Source organism: Dendrobates tinctorius, unplaced genomic scaffold, assembly GCF_039654945.1.
Source record: "Dendrobates tinctorius isolate UK_male_01 unplaced genomic scaffold, ASM3965494v1 ptg000211l, whole genome shotgun sequence".
Taxonomy (NCBI): Eukaryota; Metazoa; Chordata; class Amphibia; order Anura; family Dendrobatidae; genus Dendrobates; species Dendrobates tinctorius.
In genome coordinates this window covers 24,172,524-24,194,257 of record NW_027361878.1, presented here as the reverse complement: position 1 = coordinate 24,194,257, position 21,734 = coordinate 24,172,524, and the positions used below count along the sequence as shown (strand labels likewise).

Below are 21,734 nucleotides of genomic sequence, written 5' to 3'. Positions count from 1 at the left end.
GTCCTGAGAACTACCTTTTCCTGCTGAAAATTCAGGAACGATGAACGGCAGGACAGGGCTGCCAATTCCGAAACGTGAATGACGCAATTGCCACTAGAAAGACCACCTTCCAAGAGAGGACGGATAGTGACATGTCCTGCAGCGGTTTGAAAGGAGCCTCCTGTAAGGCCCTGAGAACCACAATAAGGTCCCATGATTCCAATGGCCCCCTATAAGGAGGTGCCACATGGGAAACTTCCTGAATGAACATCCTGACCTGAATTGTGGTGGCATTTTGCATTGAAAAAGCACTGACAAGACCGAAATTTGGCCCTTGAGCGAGCTAAGCGTGAGGCCTGATTTTAATCCAGATTGAAGGAACTCCAATATGGCCAGAATGGAAAACACCAGAGGTGATCGACCATGATCCTTGCACCACGAAAAAGAAGGTGTGGCGATAGATGCGAATGGACACAGGCTTCCTAGCACTAATCACGGTGGAAATCACGTCGTGAGAGAGCCCAGCCTGTGCTAAAATTCAGGATTCGATGGCCAAGCCGGCAAAGACAGGGCCCCGGAATTCTGGTGGTAAATCGGGCCCTGCGAAAATAGATCCATGCGATCCGGAAGTCGCCAGAGGACTAGTTGTATTAGTTCTGCATACCATGCTCGGGACGGCCAATCTGGCGCGACTAGGATCCCTGGTACTCCTTCCGCTCTGATCTTCTTGATGACCGTTGGAAGCAAAGGAAGAGGGGGGGGGAGATGTACGGGAGCCAGACCCGGTGCCATGACAGAACTAGGGCGTCTGCTCCGATGGAGCATGGATCGCGCGAACGTGAAATTAACTGAGGAACCTTGTTGTTTAGTTTTGAGGCCATGAGATCCACATCCGGAGTGCCCCAACGATGACAAATCTGCAGAGAGACTTCCGGATGAAGAGACCACTTCCCCGAGGCAATGCCTTGGCGACTGAGGAAATCTGCCGCCCAATTTTCTACGCCCGGAAAGCTGATATGGGCGATTGGTTAGTCTCGGCCCAATGGAGGATGTAACCTCCTTCGTGGATGGCCATCCTGCTTCGGGTAGCTCCCTGGCGGTTGATATACGCTACAGCCGTGATGTTGTCGGATTGAATCCTGATGCGGTGACCTGCGAGGAGATGGTGGAAACTCCGGAGAGCTAATCTAATCGCTCGTATGTCCAAAATGTTAATGGGGAGACGTGACTCTTGGGTTGACCAATGACCCTGTGCCGTGTGGCGACAAGAGAGCGCACCCCAGCCGAGGAGACTTGCGTCAGTGGTTACTACCAACCATCTTAATGGGAGAAAAGACCTCCCTTGATTCAGGGAGGACCTTAGTGCCCACCACCTGAGGGCTTGCCTGACCCGCAGGGACAGAGGGATCCGACGGTCCAGGGAAAACGGGTTCTTGTCCCAAGCTAACAGCAACGCATGTTGTAAGGGACGTAGGTGGAACTGTGAAAATGGTACTGCTTCCATCGTTGCCACCATCTTTCCGAGAACTCACATGCTGAAACGAATGGAGTGAGAAACCGGGTCTGGAAAGAATCCACGCTGCCTGTTGTAAGGCTTGGGTCTCTCCTGGAGGGAGAATGACCACCCCGCGGAAGTGTCCATGATCATTCTTGAAAGGGAAATCTGCTGAGCCAGTTTTGGGAAAGACTTTTCGAAGTTTACCTAGGTGAGAAAGTGTATTTACTGTGTATTCCACGGATTCCTCACAGGCTAGAAGGGACGGACCCTTGATGAGCAGCTCGTCTAGATATGGTAACACCACCACTCCACAAGAGTGGAGAATGGCCATGACAGCCGCCATGACCTTGGTAAAGACCCTGGGGGTGGTGGCGAGTCCGAAGGGCAAGGCAATGAACTGGAAGTGGTCCTCGTGAATTGCAAAACGCAGGAACTGCTGGTGGGATGGGCAGATCGGGATGTGGAGGTAAACGTCCTTGATGTCGATGGATGCTAGGAACTCTCCTTTTCCCATGGAAGCGACAACTGATCGGAGAGATTCCATTCGGAATCGCCGTACCTTGAATAACTGATTTAACAGTTTGAGATCCAGAATGGGTCGCATAGTCAGGTCCTTTCAGGGGACCACAAAAAAGGTTAGAATAAAAACCCCTAAACCTTTCATGATGAGGGACCGGAATGATGACTCAGTCCCTTAGCAGAGCCTGAACAGCCCGAAGGAAGGCTCTTGTCTTTTTCTTGGGGGGAGAGGAAAGGAAAAACCGAGTTGGAGGGGAGAAGATTCTATCTTCTTCGTCATTGGGTAGATCTATGAGATCTGGCTCCCCTAGATCCAGAAGCCCTAGGCCTGGGTTTTGAAGAGCGGGTAGGTCTGTATGAGACCTGGGAGCCTCTGTCTCCGCGCGGGAACCGACCTGATCGGAAAGAGAAGGTAGACGAAGACCAACCGGAATTGTTGCAAGAAGATCAAAAAAACACATTGGCTGTTGGTTGCGAAACAGCCGAACAGACCTTTGTTGAGGAAGGAATTTACTTTTTCCCTCCGGTAGTATCAGAAATGAGCTGGTCCAGTTTCTTTCCATAAAAGACGACCAGTTTGAAAGGGGAGAGAAGTCCATGATCTTTTAGATGTGGCATCCACCCGCCAGCCGCAGAGCCATAGGACTGTCTAATGGAGATCGCATTAGCGGCAGTTTGAGCCGCGCCATTGGCGACATCAAAAGAAGCGTCTACTACAAAGTCTGCTGCGTGAATTATCTTCCTGGCGACAGAGGTTGCCTCCGGAGGAAGATTGGTGCCGTGGAAGGAAGTAATCAAGACTTCTGCCTCAGCGGCCATTGCCCTAGTGACCCAAATTGCTGCGAAGGATGGAAAAAGCGCTGCTTCTGAAGCTTCAAAAAACTGAACGGCACGGTAGTGAATTCGACAATTGGAGGGGTTTCTGACTGAGGAACTCTCAGAAACAGATAAGAGCGTTTTAGAAGCAAGACGCTATACAGGAGGATCCACCGGAGGGGACTGTAACCAGGCCTGCATTAGGTCTGGAAGAAAAGGGTATTTAACCTGAGTAAACTTTTGCCCTGCGAACCGCTATGTGGCCGATCCCCATGTTTCTGGACGGCTAGTAAATAACGTGCGCACTCGCTAGGTTTTCTTAAATGAGCTGCTGGAGCGGGAATATTTTCCTCATCCAACTTAAGAATCCTGTTGACTGATTCTGTAAGAGAATCAAGCGACTGTTGATCAGTTGTGGGATTCTGAGGGGCAGACGTGTCAGATTCGAATTCAGAGTCGTGCTCGCAGTGAACCTTAGGAGTGGGCGAGCGAGAGACAGGAGTCGCCGATGCTGAGGCATGAATGTGACTAGGGGACACGTCATGGGTCCGCTTTCTAGAGACCTGACCATCCTTTGAACGAGTATGGCTCCTGCTGGTGGACGGCCTGGGTCAGAGACTCCAACGACCGTGACAGGGGCGCAGCCCACTCAGGGGTACCAGGCCCAGGAGGCACGTCAGCAGCGGCTGTGAGGGGCGTTGGGGCGCAGTTCGGGCACAGGCCGGGTCGCGGTCCGTGCATAACGGATTAGTTTGTGCACTGGGTAAGGCCGACTTGCAAGTGGTACACACGGGAGAAAAAAAACGCAGTGTGCTTCTTAGCTGCCCGTTTAGTCTCCTGTGAGGCATAGCGCTCCAGAAAGGGTTAACGGCAGAGTCTGACTGCAGCTGCAGGGAATGTGCCAGGAAGGGGTTAAGCTTTAATCTGAGGGCAGATATAGCTTACCCACGGTCCTGTGTTATGTCCCCAGGGAGGAAAACGGAGGCCCTGTGGCGTCACCCGGTATTCGGCTGCTCCTGAAAAGGTTAACTGCAGCAGAGGTAACAGACATGGCCCCCGAGACTAAAATTGCACATCTCGTTGGGAATTAGAGGCGCCAAGAGGAGGGGGAGGTGATGTTAGCACGGGCTGCGCTATTCAAATTGCCGCCTAGTAGGCCGGAAAAAGCCGGGGACTAAATTTTTGGCCTACCCGTGGTAGGCGCCGGGGGCTTCGCTATCGAGGGCGGCGCTATTTAAATTGCGGCCTAGCAGGCCGAAAAAGCCGGGGCCTAAATTTCTGGCCTCCCCACGGTAAGCGCCGGCGGGAGGGGGGCCGCGACCGGGCGCCAGTGTACCGCCGCTGACGCTAAGTCAGCGCTTCTCCCAGGGACAAGGACCCGACCCCATACCTCTACTCCTGTGCTCAGTCGGGTCGTTGCTGTTCGGGGTCTTCCAGTCTCATCCTCCAGGCGATGTAGCAGAGCTGGAGGAGGTTTTACAGGGGGGTATTGCTCAATCGATCCTCCCTCTGGGCAGGGGGACGGAGAGCTCTGGGGCTGATTCAGGGCATCCAAAAAAGTGCTGTTCAGGTCCTTCTCCATGAACTCCTGTGCTGTGCGTTTGCCCTCGTATCCGTGGAATCATCGTCAGAGGAATACAGCCCCATTCGTCGCAGGAAAGTGTACGTGAAGGGTTACTCCACGTGCTTGCCTGTTGTTGGTTCGGGGGAGAGCGGGCCGTAGAAAGGAACCGTCGCCCCCTTTACTCCGTTAATTAAAAAATAAAAGACACTACAGACACTAAGCAAGAACTGGAGAAATCTCAGCCAGCGAGAGGATGTATACTGCAGGAGAGGAGCTAACTTTTTTTTGGTTTACTTAGTGTCCTAGTGGCCAGCACAGCATAACACCCACGGTCTATGTGTCCCCCAATGAGGCGTAGGAGAAAATACAGTTTATAAAAACATCACAATATAAAATGAGAAGTGAGAGATGAAAGACTATTTCTTGCTCAATCTGCTGAAAACAAAACACAACTTACCCCTACAGGAGTGAACGGTAAGGAGCAGGCATTTTGTAAGAGCCCTAGTAACCAACTCTTCTCATATTTTTTCCCATGAGGAATCTAGTTTACGCAAAAAAAAAAAAAAGTTAGCGGTAGTGCACAATGAGAAAACATGCTTTTCCAATCAATTAAATATTTCCCACTATTAAACACTAAGCAATGACTTTGATATGTAAATGATAAAAAACGGAAACATTTTCAACACATTTTAATTTATTCAGTATCGACCATGAGCGCCATGCGCAGGAACACCCAAACTTCTATGCCTTGGCTGCTCTCAGTGAAGTAATTAGTGGTTGTCTGCGGACTGTTCTGCTGTGGTTAATACACTTGGGCAAATCATCAAGATCCGCTGCTGGCAGACCATGAAGGCAACGCCACGAAAGAGGAACGTAAAACTGATCCAGGATCTGTTTACATAACACGATAACATCCGGTGCATGTTGCTCCTGGCCTATCCGTGTTACAATTGCCTGCAGCATCCCAAGACTTGTCTCCCATTGATCACATCTGGGACGTCATTAGTCGGCAAACACTACAGGAGCTGTCCACGTGCATTCAGCGAGGCAGAACATTCCTCAGATGAACCTCATTGATAGCAGCCAAGGCTGTAAGTGGATCCCTCAAGTGTATTCTGTCCATGACGCTCTGTCTCCATACTGAATAAATCGTAAGGTTTTGAAAATTTTGTTGCCATTTTTTCATTATTTGCATATCATTAAACTTATTTATGGATCCTACGATTTTCATAATTTCACAACTTGTCTTTCTTGTTGCTGCAATTTCCATGTTGAGAAGTATATAATATGCAGCAGGTATGAACACTTAATTATTTTCCATGATCACTGGATAATGTGTTTGACTTAAAATAAAAAAAGAAAAGAAAAAAACATGACTCACCGTGATCTTGAACCAGCTTTTTTCATCTCTTTCATCATTTCTTTGATAATGGGAAGTGTCCCTAGAAGTGTTCCCATGCATGCCTCCTCTGTCTCTTACTTGTCTGTCATCCCTTTTTCTCCCTCCACGACTGTAAGGATTGCTGGCAGTGCAATAAAATGGGGGAGACAAATTAAAATACATCATATACACATTTTTTAACTTCATGGATCTTCACCTTTACTGGTAACTATTAAACAATTTGTTTTAGATTCTGATACCCCTTCACAAACCAGTATGATACAGGTCCCATTTCCAGTATACAGCAGATTTTGCTGGGGACACCATGACAGGACAAGTAATTTACTATCATGCTCACACAATATAGTGGACGCAGTGTTAGGATTCTGGTTTATCCATGGGATGTTCCATTTTTACACCAAACACAAAACTAGGAGTAAACTGTATTCTTCGATCACTCCTATTACTCAGTCACATGGCATTCTTCCCAACTCCTGAACATACACATGATTTCAATGGTAAGGGAAATAAGCAGCTTTAATTATCAATTGCTATATGGCCTAAAGGTACTGTCACACTTAGCGATGTACCAGCGATCCCGACCAGCGATATGACGCAGTCAGGATCGCTGGTACATCGCTAAGTGGTCGCTAGTGAGCTGCCACACAGGCAGATCTCACTAGCGACATCGCTGGGGACGGGGGTCGCTACTTACCTGTCACACTAGGCGATCCTGCGTCCTCCCGCCCGGCTCCACGCTCGTCGCTCCACAGGAAGCGCCGCAGGAAGCTGACGACGAGAAACAGTCCTGGACGTTCTCGCGCGATCAGCGATAACCAGCGGGGGAGCGGGTCGTAGGTAAGTATCACACACAGCGATATAGCTAGCAATATCGCTATAAAGGTCACAAGTTATAGCGATATTGCTAGCGATATCGCTTAGTGTGACAGTACCTTAAGGTTGGCTTGTGATTTTGTTTAGTAATGATAGGTTTCTTAGCTGCTTTTTGCTACCTTAGATACCATATGATAAGTTATCAGGTGTCTAGCAAATAAATCCATTGTCATAGCCTCAGTTAGCTACTGTTAGCATACTCACAATCTTGAGCGGACAGTTTCATGGGCGTCACTCATAGCAATATCTCCATCATCATCCAATCTGGAGCGAGGATTTGGTGGGTAATTACCACGATTCTGATACTTCGGAGGACCTTCGCTGTACATTTTGGCCCGAAAAGGGCCACGTCCTTTCCTCTTCTTCATGAAGTGACCTCTGCTAAACCGGTCATCATGGTCTGGAGGGGAAAAAGAAAAAAAGAAGATGTTAGCAAAAACCACAAGATAGAACATGGACAGACAGTATTACTACCTGGTGTTGGCTTGTATTACAAGTACTGTAGCATTGAACAAGTTGTCTGATCTGTATAGAGCTAGAAGATCTGAATTTATTGACCGTTTTTTGGAAAACATCCATTCTAACTTACTGATCAAAATCCCTGCACATTGTGACGATCTTATTTGTGAGTGACAGCTATCTCTATATGCATGCTCATACAAGGAAGCTTTTTTTTATTTCACAATTGAAATTATAGCGCCATTTATTCCATGGCGCTATTCATGTGAGGAGTATAAATAAAAACAAGTACAGTAATCTTAAACACTACAAGTCGCGAGAACCTAGACATGTTTGGTATCTATGAACTCTTAATGACCTGGAGAATCATAATGGCAGGTCATTTTAGCATATGGTCAACATGGTAAAAAAAAAAAAATCCAAAAAACAGTTGTGGAATTGCAATTTTTAGCAATTTCACCACACTTGAAATTTTTTTCTCCAATTTCAAGTACACGACATGGTAAAACTAATGGTGTCCCGCAAAAAACAAGCCCTCACATGGCCATATCGATGGGAAAAAAAAAAAAAAAGTTATCGCTCTGGGAAGCAGGGGAGCAAAAAACAAAAACAAAAAAAGGGCTGCGGCGTGAAGGGATTAAAATGGCCTTGCTCTTACACCCCCAGCTCACCTGCCTTGGCTCAGGAGCCCCTTATACTGAAGTGCATCCACTTCCTTCTCTACTCTGTCCTACTGGCCTCTGACCCGTCTATGGCATCCAAGCCCAGCGTTGAAATGCTTACATACAACTGCTTAGTACTCTGTCTACTATCCACAGTGAGTCAGTCCCTCCAGTTTTCATGACCACAGTTATGGAATGTTTACCTATGCCGACTACCGCCTGGTACTTGGTCCAGTATCCAGCGAGTCAGACCCACGAGCTTCCAAGACCACAGCTACGGAGCCATCCCCTATGCTGAATACTACCTTTTACTCGGTCCACTAACCACAGTGAGTAAGACCGGGACAACTCCCATGATCCAACATGGTTGCCAGCAGATCAAGGTACTTTAAGCAATTTGTCTACATCTGTTTGTCGGTACTTACCTTTTTGCTTCCCACAGTAAACGGATAGCCTTGAATCTTCAACAAGTTACAGACATGGTACGAGGCAGTGAACAGGAACCTGACCTCTTTCTTTCTTCAAGTTTTGGCATCATTTCTTCAGTGATCCTCATTGGGTCTGGTACACTCTCTCAAACCTTGGCTCTCAGGCTCAATGCGGTGCCATCTAGTCAGTCCATGTGTGAAAATGCTGGCTAACTATGCATTTGCAGGTTACAGTATCAGCCAACATGCCCAGTTTCACAGTTCTTGGGTTGACAGGGCTGTCTATATGCCCAGTGCGCCAGGTTTCCCTCTGGGGCTAATCAGGGCTGTGGAGTCGGAGTCGTGGAGTCGGAGTCGGTGCTCATTTTGGTGGAGTCGGAGTTGGAGTCGGTATAAAATGGACCGACTCCTAAAATATATAATAAATTGGGTACAGTAATTCAATGCAGGATGTGCTGAATATTTTTTCATAGGAGTTTGGGAAAGTTATGAAATGTCCTATAAATGGCTGTTCTATTCCTGATCTAAGGCTACATTCACACACAGCGTTTTTCCTGTGTTTTTTGAGGATACATTTTTCAGCTGCAAAAGCTGATCATCTTTTTAAAAAACCGCATCACCTGAAAGGTTTTTGAGCTTATAGATAATGTTTTCAATAGCAAAAGCAGATTAGAAATCTGCTCTATCCATTTATCCATATTTGTCTATCCATATCGTATCTGTACCAAAAAGAATGAAAACTGGGTAGTACACCAATATATATTCTGTTCTATCTAAATATCTTGATTATTGGATCATAGAAATGATTAAATGTCTGAGGTTCACATTGTACTACAATAAATTTTTCACTTAAATATAAGCAATATGTGTGGGAGTCGGAGTCGTGGAGTCGGAGTTGGAGTTGGAGTCGGAGTCGGTGTAAGGGAAATTGAGGAGTCGGGAGTCGCAGGTTTGGCTTACCGACTCCACAGCCATGGGGCTAATACAACAAAGTTGTCAGGTCTAGCAAAGAATTGCCCACAAGAGTCAGTAGCTCTATTTTTCTCACCTTATAGCAGTCAGCAGCTCCCAACAACACCGGGATAATCTGTTGTGTGGTGGCTCAGCTCTGGATACACAGGTCCCGCATGGAGAGAATACAAATGTTTTTCCTTCCTGTTCAGGGCGGTCACCTGTCTGGGACCACGTCGGCCTAAAGGTCACCAGATGCCTGTACAGGAAAGCACCCGATTCCACAGTGGAAAGTACCCGATTCCACAGGTTGAGCCATTCAACCTCCTAGTAGTCAGTGTCTTTTTCATTTTCTCTCCATTCGCCAAAGAGAACCTCCCGCTTAAGAGATTGCTTCTCAAGCAAGTTCTAAGATACAGTCAGTCGGCAATTTACCATTTCCAGAGGTTTTGTATTCTCCCCCTTCTCGTCACGGAAGGGTAGAGCTCGTTTCATTCTGGATCTCAAGCCTTTGCCGGGGTGACTCCGTGTCCTTTTGGATGGAGTCTCCGCTTTCAGTACAGGTCCCATGGAAAGGAGGATTCTCTCCGCTATGTGACAATTCCATGGAACCCGAGGAGGTCCTCTGCTCGGTAGATATCCAGGATGCTTGCCTTCACATTCCTATCATGTGAGTCTCCAGAGATTCCTCTGGTTCGCTGTTCACAACTCCCACTATCAGTTCTGAATGACCCACCACTCCCAGGGATTTTCCGAAAGTTGTGGCCTAAGTCCTGACTGTACCCCGAACCAAAGAGATTCATTACTGGAACAACATTCTTAAAAAGACCCGTCTTACCAAAGCCTGCTGCAAGAGTCATTTTATTCTTAATAATTTGTCTCCTTGAAGCTGGATCATCAACAGATTACGGTCGTCCATGATCCCAGCCAAACGTCCTCGCCCTTCTCATCAACATCCAATCTCTCAGTTCAATTTGCTTAGGCCTGTTTCACACATCCGTTTTTACCCATCAGTCAAAATCCGCCGTTTTGCAAAAAAAAACGGATCCGCCATTTTTCTTGGCGGATCCGTTTTTTTCCCCATTGACTTGTATTAACGGCGGATCTTGACGGATGGTCATACGTTCGATCCGTTTTTTTTTTTACGGATCCGCCAAGATTTTGCCGTCCGCTGAGCGGACAGGAAGGACAATGAAACGTTTTTTTCCCCATCTGGATCCGCATTTTCTATTGCGCATGCCCGGAAGAAATGCCTGTGGTCGGAAATTTAACCCCAAGTTGTCCGCCATTTTAGCGGATTTTAACTGACGTGTGAAACAGGCCTTAGCCCACACTCGTTCTATTCTGCTGACTCTTCCTTCACAATAAGACAGGACAATTGCATTCGTAGATCGGCCCATAGTCCACCCCCACTCGGATAATGAATTCCTGGCTGAATATTAGGACCATTTACTTAGACATAGCCATGGCTTACATTAATCACCAGGGCAGAAGACTGAGCAGTTCAGTTTTGTCAAAAAGGTATCTGGCATCCTGGTTTAGTCTGAACTCAACTTACCAGCTCACACCACTGGCCACATCCAGCTGTCATCCAGGTTGGCCCAGAAAAGACTGGTAATGTCCCCCCACAGTTGTTCCTAGTTTGTCCAGACCAGCTTTCCCAGAGTTACCTCTTCCACCAGAATTCACACTCTCAGTTTACGGCATGGCTGCTAAAGTTGCAGTCCTGTAGATCTTGGTTTCTCCGATCAGATTAATCAAACCATGATTGAAGCTAAGTACCCATCTTTTACTGCATATATCGCAAATTGAAAGGTCTTGTTTTTTTGATGGTGCAAGACCAACCATATCACGCCACCCTTTTCTCCTCCCTCTCTCCAAACCATCAGGGAAGTGTATCAAGGGAGGAAAGGTTGGCACCTACTTGTGTCACTGCTCACTCCTGGGGGTTTCTCAGGCAATTCGCCGTCAGGACGCTGCTTTACAGCTGCCAGGCTGCTCCTGGTCTCAGTCCTTACCGTCTCCAAGTTCTACACAGTTCTCACCTAGGATCATGCAGACATTAGCCTGGGCAGGAAAGTTCTGCGTACAGCAACGGACCGGCCTTAGATCCATGAGTAGATATTTTTCTTCCCCAATGTAGGGACTGCTTTTAAGACATCCCATGGTTTCCAGTGTACCCCAATGAAGCGATAGTGAAAATAAGATTTTGGGGACTCACCATAAACTCTCTTTCTCTGAGCCTTCAATGGAGGACACAGCACCCACCCTTATTGGTTCAATTTAGAGTAGCCTGTTATCTACTTTCTCACTAACAGATTAGCTCCTTGCCAGTTTGGTGGGTGTACCTTGCTGGGAAGGAGTTCACTTTTTTCTGCCTAGTGTCAGCCAACGGTTTCTGGTGTTCCCTAATGAAGGCTCAAGGGAAAAGATTTTACAGCGAGTACCCAAAAATCTTTTTCAGCATGTATGATGGTTTTCCACATGGACCACATGAGTATACACTAGCAGTATTTTTATGGCAGAAAGCTCCTGACTTCGTCCATAAAGCAGATGAACACACAGAGTTGCAAACGACCCACGTCTCACTTTTGGAAGAAAAAAAAAACCTTGTGCCAGCCTGAGGGTATGTGCATACGTTGCAGATTAGCCTGCGGAATTTTCTGCAGAGAATCCGCATCTCTTGGCAGAAAACGCAGGGAAAAACGCCTGCGGTTTTCATGCGGAATTGATGCGGATTTCCTGCTGATTTTAATGCGTTTTTGCTGTGCGGATTTGGTTGGTGTTACTGGGAGTGGATTTGGTTGAACTTTGTAAGAGAGCGCGTGAAAGAGAGCGCGCGAAAGAGAGAGCGCGAAAGAGAGAGCGCGAAAGAGAGAGAAAGAGAAAGAAGAAAGAAAGAAAGAGAAAGAAAGAAAGAAAGAAAGAGAAAGAAAGAAAGAGAAAGAAAGAAAGAGAAAGAAAGAAAGAGAAAGAAAGAAAGAGAAAGAAAGAAAGAGAAAGAAAGAAAGAGAAAGAAAGAAAGAGAAAGAAAGAAAGAGAAAGAAAGAAAGAGAAAGAAAGAAAGAGAAAGAAAGAGAAAGAAAGAGAAAGAAAGAGAAAGAAAGAGAAAGAAAGAGAAAGAAAGAGAAAGAAAGAGAAAGAAAGAGAAAGAAAGAGAAAGAAAGAGAAAGAAAGAGAAAGAAAGAGAAAGAAAAAGAAAGAAAGAAAAAGAAAGAAAGAAAAAGAAAGAAAGAAAAAGAAAGAAAGAAAAAGAAAGAAAGAGAAAGAGAGAAAGAGAAAAAGAGAAAGAAAGAGAAAGAAAGAGAGAAAGAAAGAAAGTTTTTTTTTATGTGCCAAACTGGAAAACGCTGCTGTGGATCCGCAAAAAGAATTAACATCCTGCGGGAAAAAAACCTGCTGCAAATATGAGCAGATTTTTCCGCAGCATGTGCACAGCAATTCTTCATTTACCATTTACTAACATTAGTTTTGCCCTACACTGTGGATTTCATGCAAAAAAAACTCTGCGGATCCGCATGAAAATCCGCAACGTGTGCACATAGCCTAACAGCTGTTGACATTCAAGAGAAGCCAAAAATAACCAAGAGCGGCCAAATATATGGACTGCAATTCCCCAGCTCCATATACTGTTTACGTGCAACTGGCACCAGAGATAATTACAAATGATCAGTGGGGGTTGGTTTTGCCAGACCCAAACAATCTTATTATTTATCCCAAAAATACTAAAATAGAAGGGAGTCCGTTACCCAAAAAACTTACACAAGTATATAGGGGGACATTTGGAAGTGCAGAGCCACTGTATGCATACTGAGCACTTTGCTATATCTTGATTGACAGCTCTCAAATTGAGGGGGGCGTAAAAAGTGCACTGAGCCTTTGGCCATGCCAAGGGTGTACCAAAGACCCCTTATTTGCATACAAAATAAATTTTGTCTAGCAACTAAAAATCTATAATACAGGTATTGGTGTGCTGCCACCAATCGCTGGATATCTAATTAAGGCTTTGTGGTTACTTTGGAGGCTCTGCACTCAACTAGTGGGTGCTAAGGGTATGGTGCACACGTTGCGGATTCGTCTGTGGATCCATAGCGGATTTGGTCCTGCGGATTCGCAGTTTTCCATGGGATGTACAGTACCATGTTATCCTATGGAAAACAAAAACCGCTGTGCACATGCTGCAGAAAATTCCACGAGGAAACGCAGCGGTTTATTTCCCGCAGCATGTCAACTCCTTGTGCGGATTTCGCAGCGTTTTCACACCTATTCCATTACTGGAATCCGCATATGTAAAAACGCAGGCGAAATCCGCAGTAAATCTGCAGGCAATTATTACCAGCGGATTTTGCAGATTCCGCGCGGAAAAATCAGCAGACCAATCCGCAACGTGTGCACATACCCTAATGCTGCTCTTATCTTTCTAATTTTATTATACTACAGGTATGATTTTAATACAAATCAAGTCCCCTGTAAAAGTGGTTTAATAAGTTTTTTTTTTTTGGGGGGGGGGGGGTGATGACAAATTCCCTTTAAAAGGCATGTGTCTTCTAATCTTGGCAAGTGATAAATTCATAGCATGGCTTACCTATGCGCCATCATCAGTGAGAGTCTGAAAATAGGGCCCTCCATATAGTGATCACAAGAGCAAAGCATTTTCCCTGTAATGTGCAGCTCCCAGATGAATGCTGCCCCATTTAAGTAACTTTCATTATATAAAAAAAAAAAAAACTTTAGAGGAACTGGTCATTAGTACATTATGGCAGCCCAAATTCTGCCAATGAAGAGCAGAGACGGTAGACCGACTGTTCTTTCATTTACAAATTGCAATATTTTCTTTAGTCACGGTTGGGAAATGAGCAGATTTTACATGGGACTGCTTGGTAAAAAAAAAAAATTTGAAAACCACGTTTGCATGTGTTACTAAACAAACTTGAAATAAACCAAAGCACTTAGGTCAACAAATCCCCACTGTCAGAGCAGAATTGGCTCTAGTTTGGTTATACAAAGTGTAACTTAACCATAGACCTGACAGACATAGGAAAGTCACATCTTGGAAGAGGAAAAAAACAGATCTCTGCTGGCTAAATAAACTTGGCATCCATTTTGTAAGTCCTACAGACCCCCAAAATGTCAAATATCCAGAGGACGGTTCATGCACAACATATTCTCTCAGCAAAAAAAAAAAAAGAATGCTCATGTGAAACAGACCATAACCGCAAAACCATTCTCAAGAACGTAAGGAGCGTGATGGTCTCTAATGGGTTATATTACCCTTTTAGTTCACTCTACAAGACATGGCAGGAGGCTGCATATATCTTTTTGACTCTCCACTTGCTGTTATCGATAATTATTCCTCCCCACTCACGCACCCACATCATTGACAGCATCCAAGAAAGCAGCAGCAGCTGTTCCAAAGTTTACCTTGCAAATATTAATAACAGACCGTGTACACAGCAAAGCAACTAACGTTTCAAAGGTCAAGGAATAAATTGGCAGCGATACGTAGAAACATCTGCACGCACAATTATATTGTTAGAGAAGCGAAAGGACAAACACACTAATAGCCTCTCCTGCTTTGCTTCATCGAATATTTTTTGACACGATGAACATATTTGTTAGTCCATATAGATAACTAGGATGGTGACCATCAACAGCCTCCTCTCATATCCAGAACAGGACAGAGCAGGGGACAATTAACCCTGTAGTCTGAGGCCCAAGTGCTGCACAAAAATGATTTGGTCCATCTTTGATTTCAGAAAACCCTTTCGATGGCTCACACACATATACATTGGATAAGGGCTACCCAGAAATCAGTGGAAACAATTGCAGTATGTTGCCCGCACCCATTCAAGTCTATGGATATGTTTCTACGGTCCGTAATCGGCAGCACATTGGGACACAGCACATGCCCGCTCCGTCCAAAGCGCTGCCGGCTTTTGTACGCGCGGAATCACCGCATCCTATACATAGGACGGTGCAATTTATCTTGGGGAGACTGATCTTCGCAAGATAAATAGACATGCTGCGGTCTATAGAGAGGCACCGCATGTGCGTATACGCAGGTCTGCCACCTGCGTCTTTGATCGCATATTAGAGATGGGATTTCATAAAATCCCATCCACTATGCATTAACATCTGACCGCTGCGGCTTGGACGCTGCGGCTGTACGCAGCGTCCAATCCACAGCAAATACTGAAGGTGTAAACATACCCTAAGGATGGGTGGAAATCAAACTGCACTTGGATGACAACTGAGTGCAGTCTGATTTCCACAGAATTCACAGAATGGAGAAGACTGACATTTTTTTTTCTCCATCCTCTCATCCAAGAGAATCTGACCACACTAAGCGGGACACTAATCAGATTTTAAAAATGTCATTCACACACTGATTTTTTTGAGCTGCACCATGTCAATTGTCTCTGCATTTTTGCTGTGTTTTACACCCAAATGAATGGAGAAAAAAACACGTATCGTACGTAGCGTTTTTCATGCAAGAAAAATGTTACGCTGCATGAACTGACTTATGGTGCATTTTTGAAATTTGCAGTGTGTCAATTTCTTAATATTGCATTAGATGCAGAAAATCCACAGATAAAATATCATGCATTTTCAGTGCATTTCTGCTGCGTCAAAAGCGCATGTAACCTAACAGGTGCAGAAATGCTGCTACATAAAAGAAACTCATTGCATGAACATAGCCTAAAGCTCATTTAGATGAGCATATGAGGAACGCTCATTCGTTAGAACGTTTATTTTCCAATAGTCGTCTTGGGTAAACATGCTGGATATCATCTAATAAAGGAGCAAAATGCTTTTTCTTTGGGCGATTGGATGGTTCAAGCCACCATTAAAATAATTATTCTTGGCAGCATATTGACCTGTGCAAAAAAGGTGATGTGCTGCCGAGAACAAAGATATTAAGGGCATAGAATGAGCATATTATCCATCGTTCTGTGATTGTATTATTCTTGTTGGATTGTCTACACAAGCAAGTGGCAGAGTCTTGGTGTGCTCGTCTAAAAGGGCTAAATCTAATGTACAGACTAAAAGTCTGCAATAAGACTGTTTCCAGTGCTGTACACGAGTACAGATCATACACTGCCTATGTGGGTTTCCTCCCACACTTCAAAAGACATAATGATAGGGAATTTAGATTGTGAGTCTCAATGGGAACAGCGATCATGTCAGTAAAATGCTGCAGAATATGATGGAGTTCTCTGAGTAAAATAAAAATAAATGGTTTCCTGTATGGCATTTGTTATACAACAAACAAACATGTGAACACTACCCAAGCGCTAGTTTATATAATGTGATTTCTAAACGCCAAGGTATCATACATACTACAACTTGTAAAATGCGCAAATCTGCAGATATGTTCCAAAAGGATAGCTGTCCAGGGCATGTGCCAGCTTTATAACTATAGTGCATATGTCGGCTTCATCTACAGATTCAGAAACTGACACTTCATAATTGTGCCCCACTGTCTCTTTTTTTTTTTTTTTTTTTTTTTTTAATACAACAAAAGCACACAGTGAACAAGCTAAATGCTTCATCTTACCGTCCCTTGCTACCTGTATCTCCATGGCTTCCTTTCACTCATCACTATAGCAACTAAACACAATGGAGGCAGATTACCACGACCTCCGCAGCATTTAACAAGTGAGTGCCGAGCCCAATTGTAGCAAACAAATGCAGTCTATTTTCTGTCGACAACATTTCCAGAACTGACAATTTTTGATCATTTGGTTTATTACTTAATTATTTTTCAACATCGTAAAAGGTGTCCCATATTCTTAAAAAAATAAATAAAAATGTATATACCGTTATCTATATAGATCAGAAGATTTAAAATGAAAAATAGTTACACTTACAAATAAATAGATCTTTATACACATCTTAGTTTTTATCGATTGCTGACTTCTTCAGTGCTTCAATAACATCAATGATTACTCTAAAAGCAAGGAAGTCCACTAAAAGCCTAAAGACCCCCATAACATTAGGCCAACGTCTGCTGGACCCATGAATAATATGTTTTTTTTTAACACCTTAACCACCGGATATGCCTTTAAAGGGAATCTGTCACCCTTTTTTGAGATATCATATAATATCATTCAATTGTGTCACATAAGGATTCTCGTAGTACTTTTGCTTCCCCCTGACCCCGCACCTTTCATGCATAAATACCTTTTTATATGGGTTCAGATGTATGTGAACTGCCGCTGTCCGGTCCGCTGGGCGGGGCTTATTCACCTGCTTCCCCCCCTCCCTGTCTTGCTCTACACAAGAAGAAATGCGTAGAGCAAGACAGGGAGGGGGGAGCAGGTGAATAAGCCCCGCCCAGAGGACAGCGGCAGTTTACATACATCTGAACCAATATTAAAAAAAAAAGGCATTTATGCATGAAAGGTGCAGGGTCAGGGGGAAGCAAAAGTAATAAGAGAATCCTTATGTGACACACAATTGAATGATATCATCATATGATATCTCAAAAAAGGGTGACAGATTCCCTTTAAGGCTATGTGCCCGCGTAGCGTTTTTCATGCAGAATATTCCTGAGCGAAAACGCATGCGTTTTATGAAGCGCTTTTGCACGCGTTTTCCTATGCGTTTTGACAATACAATTGAATGCAAAATTAATGAACATGCTGCGTTTTTCCCGCTTAGCGTTTCCGCGGCGGAAAAAAACGCACCATTAGCACAACAAGTGCGGATTCCATTATGATAATATTGGATGCTTTTCTTAAGTGTTTCCGCAGCAGAAACGCTTGTCTAAAAGAACTGTGGAAACGCTTAAAAAACGCAACGTGGGCACACAGCCTTAGGCTATGTGCCCACGTTGCGTGTTAAAACACACAATGAAAACCGGACTCCTTCCCAGAAATCGTGCGTTTTTTTCTGCGCGATTTCACCGCAATTCTGTTCGCGATTTTCTCAAGCACTTTCCAAGTGATTTGAAGCATCGCTTGGAAGGTGATTGACAGGTTGGTCACACTCGTCAAACATAGTGTTTGACAAGTGTGAGCAGCTTTTTACTATTGAGGCCGCCTATGCGGCCTCAACAGTAAAAGATAAAATGTTAAAAATGATAAAAAAAAATAAAAAAAAATCGGGGTATATTTACCTTCTGACGTCCCGCGCTGCCATCCCGGGCCTCAGCGTTCCCAGTAATGCCTTGCGAGACCTGTGATGACGTTGGTCTCGCGTTACTATAGCGATCTCACGAGACCGCTAGAGTCACGCGAGACTACGTCATCACAGGACCTTGCCGCAAGGCATTACTGGGAACGCTTAGGCCGGGAATGCTGCCCGGGACGTCGGAAGGTAAATATACCCCGATTTTTTATTTTTTATTCTTTTTTTTTTTTTTTACAGGGGTATGGTACCCAGGGCCTGGAGGACAGTCTCCTCTCCTCCACACCGTGGGTACCAACCGCACATGAGACGCTTAACTTCCCGCATGGTGGGCATAGCCACATGCGGGAAGTAAGCGATTCTCATGCATTCCTATGGGTGCAGAATCGCAGCAATTCTTTGCGATTCCGCACAAAAGAATGATCATGCTGCGATTTTTTCCGCGATGCGATTCCGCCACGGAAAAAAGCGCAGCATTAGTACAGCATGTGCGGAATGCCATAGGAATGCATGGGGGGGCGTTCTGTACATGATTTTTAAACGTTTTCGCAGCATTTTTGCGCCAAAAATCGCGGCAAAAACGCTTAAAAATCGCAACGTGGGCACACAGCCTTAATGGTGGCAGTTAAGGGCACTTATTTTTCAGCGCCGCTAAAAAGCGCTCTGCAGTGCGCAGGAGTCGGGAAAAGGTCAGAGAGGCCTAGCGCCTGGTGCACAGCAGGAATTTTCTCTGCCCTCAAACAGGGCAGAGAAATAAGCCTGCGCAGGGGAGCGATGTCGGGGAGCCTGTGAAGCAAGCAGGAGGGCGGCATCACAAAAAGATGGGAGACACTGAACCAGGACCTGACACACCCTTTGGACCGGTCGCCCAAATATGAATGAGTATAATAAACTTATTTTTCTTCTCTTGCAGTTCGGATCGGGGGGGCTTATCTACAGCATTATAGAATGCTATATATCAGCCCTGAAAGGCGGTGGTCGTAACTCGTATCAGCCAAACCTGGTGACAGGTTCCCATTAAGGTCGATCACTAAGGGGTTAAAAATGTTTTGGTTCATATTTGACAGTGTTGTTAATGCCTTTAGCACAGTAACAGATTCTGTGTTTAAAACACACAATTGTGCTTTTTTACGGTGTACAGTACCATTATAATCAATGGAAAATGAAATCCGCAGTACACACGGTGCGGAATTTTCCGGCCGGATTTGCTGCGGTTTCAAATCCGCAGCATGTCAATTCTTTGTGCGGATTCCGCTGTGGTTTGGCACCTGCTCCATGATCGGTGTCAAACCGCAGAAAATCTGAAGATAAACCGCAGGTCTTTTTACCTGCAGTTTTACCTGCGGATTTAGACAAATCGGCACCGGAAAATTCCGCAGCGTGTGCACACACCCTAAGTCTCCTCATAAAAGCATAAAGAGAAAAAAGCAATTTCAACAGTGTTTTTAAACAGTGAATTTTCATAAAATCACATCTATTTTGCTTAACTTCTTAAATACTGCAGATTTTGTGCAAAAAAAAATTTCTTACAATATGTGTGAATATGGCCTTCAGAAGCGCATACACAGACAAACCTGCTGATTTTGGGGAAACCCAACAAATATCTAATTTGTATAGTGGCTTCCCCAACTCTCCACCGATGTCAGATGTCCTTTGTTCATGGGGGAGAGAGGCTGCTGACAACATGTTATTCCACTCCAAAACGAAAACATGTGCGGTCTACAGCCTCATTCAAACTTGTACCCATTACAGTCTGAGGCTGATTCCATGTTGTTTTTGCAGACTGCAAGTCCATAAAATAAAATTTATTTTTTTTTTAAATCACGCAAAAAGTCTATGGCTCCGATTCACGAGTCAGGCGCTGCATTCCTGATTAAGTGATGTGCACCCAGCCAGAAATCTTACTGCAGTCTCCAACCGGAGTGAGATTTTCAGGCATAGGTAACGCCACAGCACGTCATGTATTAGACCGATTGTGGCAACATGCCCCAACTTTGCTCATTTTAGGGTATGTGCAGACGTTCAGTTTTAGGCAGCGCTTTGGATGCAGTACATGTCCGCTGCGTCCAAAACACTGCCAGCTATTGAACGCAGGCGATTCCACATATATTCATTGAACCGTGCGGAATCACCGCGTCCAATACACTGGACAGGTGACATTATCTTGCAGAGACTCTGGTCTCCGCAAGATAAATAGACATGCTGCGGTCACGCCCATGTCCGACTCTGCGGGTTATCGGTGCACGCATAGTGGACATGGTGTTTCTTGAAATCCCATCTACTATGCTGTAATATCTGGACGCTGCGGATGTACCCAGCGTCCAACCCGCAGCGTTTACTGACCATGGGAACATACCCTTAGCGGAATTGAGAGACATTATCCATATGTTGCAAAATTTTTGCATAACCCCAAGATGAAAAAAATGTGTGATTTTTTCAAAGCAATTTAAGCCAGAATTCTGACAAACAAATTGATGATAATCTGATCCAGTAACAAAGAAAATGGACCGATATCCATCAAGTAGGAGAAAAAGAATAATAATCTTTATTTATATAGCGCCAACATATTCCGCAGCGCTTTACAGTTTAAAAGTTTCAAAACACAAGTCATAAGTAACAACGTTATCAATACAATAATTAAAGCAAAATAAGACGAAATAAGACGACCCTGCTCGTGAGAGCTTACAATCTACAATGAGGTGAGGGAGATTCAAAGTACAGGTGTGTATTTACAATGGTGTATTTACAATGAAGGTCCAGCCATCTTGAGGGAGTGAGGGATGGATGGAGATAGTGAATGGGCTACACACGCACACTTACACAGAGAATGACTTTGATTAGTGAACGTGATAAGACGCTCTGAACAAATGTGTTTTGAGGGAGCGCCTAAAACTATACAAATTGTGGTTAGCTTAATTTCTTGGGGTAGAGCATTCCAGAGGATAGGAGCAGCACGGGAGAATTCTTGGACTCGGGAGTGGGAGGTACGGATTAGTGCAGAGGTTAGTCGAAAGTCGTTTGCAGAGCGCAGCGATCGGCTAGGCCAATAGACAGAAATGAGGGAGGAGATGAAGGGGGGTGCCGCACCGTGGAGAGCTTTGTGGGTGAGAACAAGTACTTTGAATTGGATTCTATAATGAATGGGTCCTAAAGAGGTCTCAGCATATATCGCCCTTCCTAATATCATAAATATCCAAAAAAGAGGAAGAATGAAGCGCACCACAACAGATAAATACAAATGAATTTTATTAATGCCCATATAGCATAAAAACAGGAGAAGAAACATACAGGTGTGAACACCACCCAATTGTAATACATAAAACCACATCAAGGGGTCATATGGCAAACAATTGTCCATATATACGATGAGGCATATCATCAATAGTATAACATAAACGCATGTGCGTTAGACGATGTACTCCAAAAGCAGGCAAAAAAATATAAAGTGCTA

The 21,734-nt window shown here is 44.7% G+C and overlaps 1 protein-coding gene across 1 annotated transcript in view; it reads right to left on the bottom strand.

Annotated features, from left to right (window-relative positions):
- The window catches only part of NXF1 (nuclear RNA export factor 1), a 130,561-nt gene that overhangs the window by 71,128 nt on the left and 37,699 nt on the right, over positions 1-21,734 (bottom strand). Inside the window, exons 2-4 of the mRNA XM_073554648.1 lie at positions 6,856-7,051; positions 5,758-5,899; positions 4,834-4,917 (exon numbers count right to left, since the gene is read on the bottom strand). Coding sequence (XP_073410749.1) covers positions 4,834-4,917; positions 5,758-5,899; positions 6,856-7,051 — 422 coding nt within the window. The remainder of the gene's footprint in view (positions 1-4,833; positions 4,918-5,757; positions 5,900-6,855; positions 7,052-21,734) is intronic.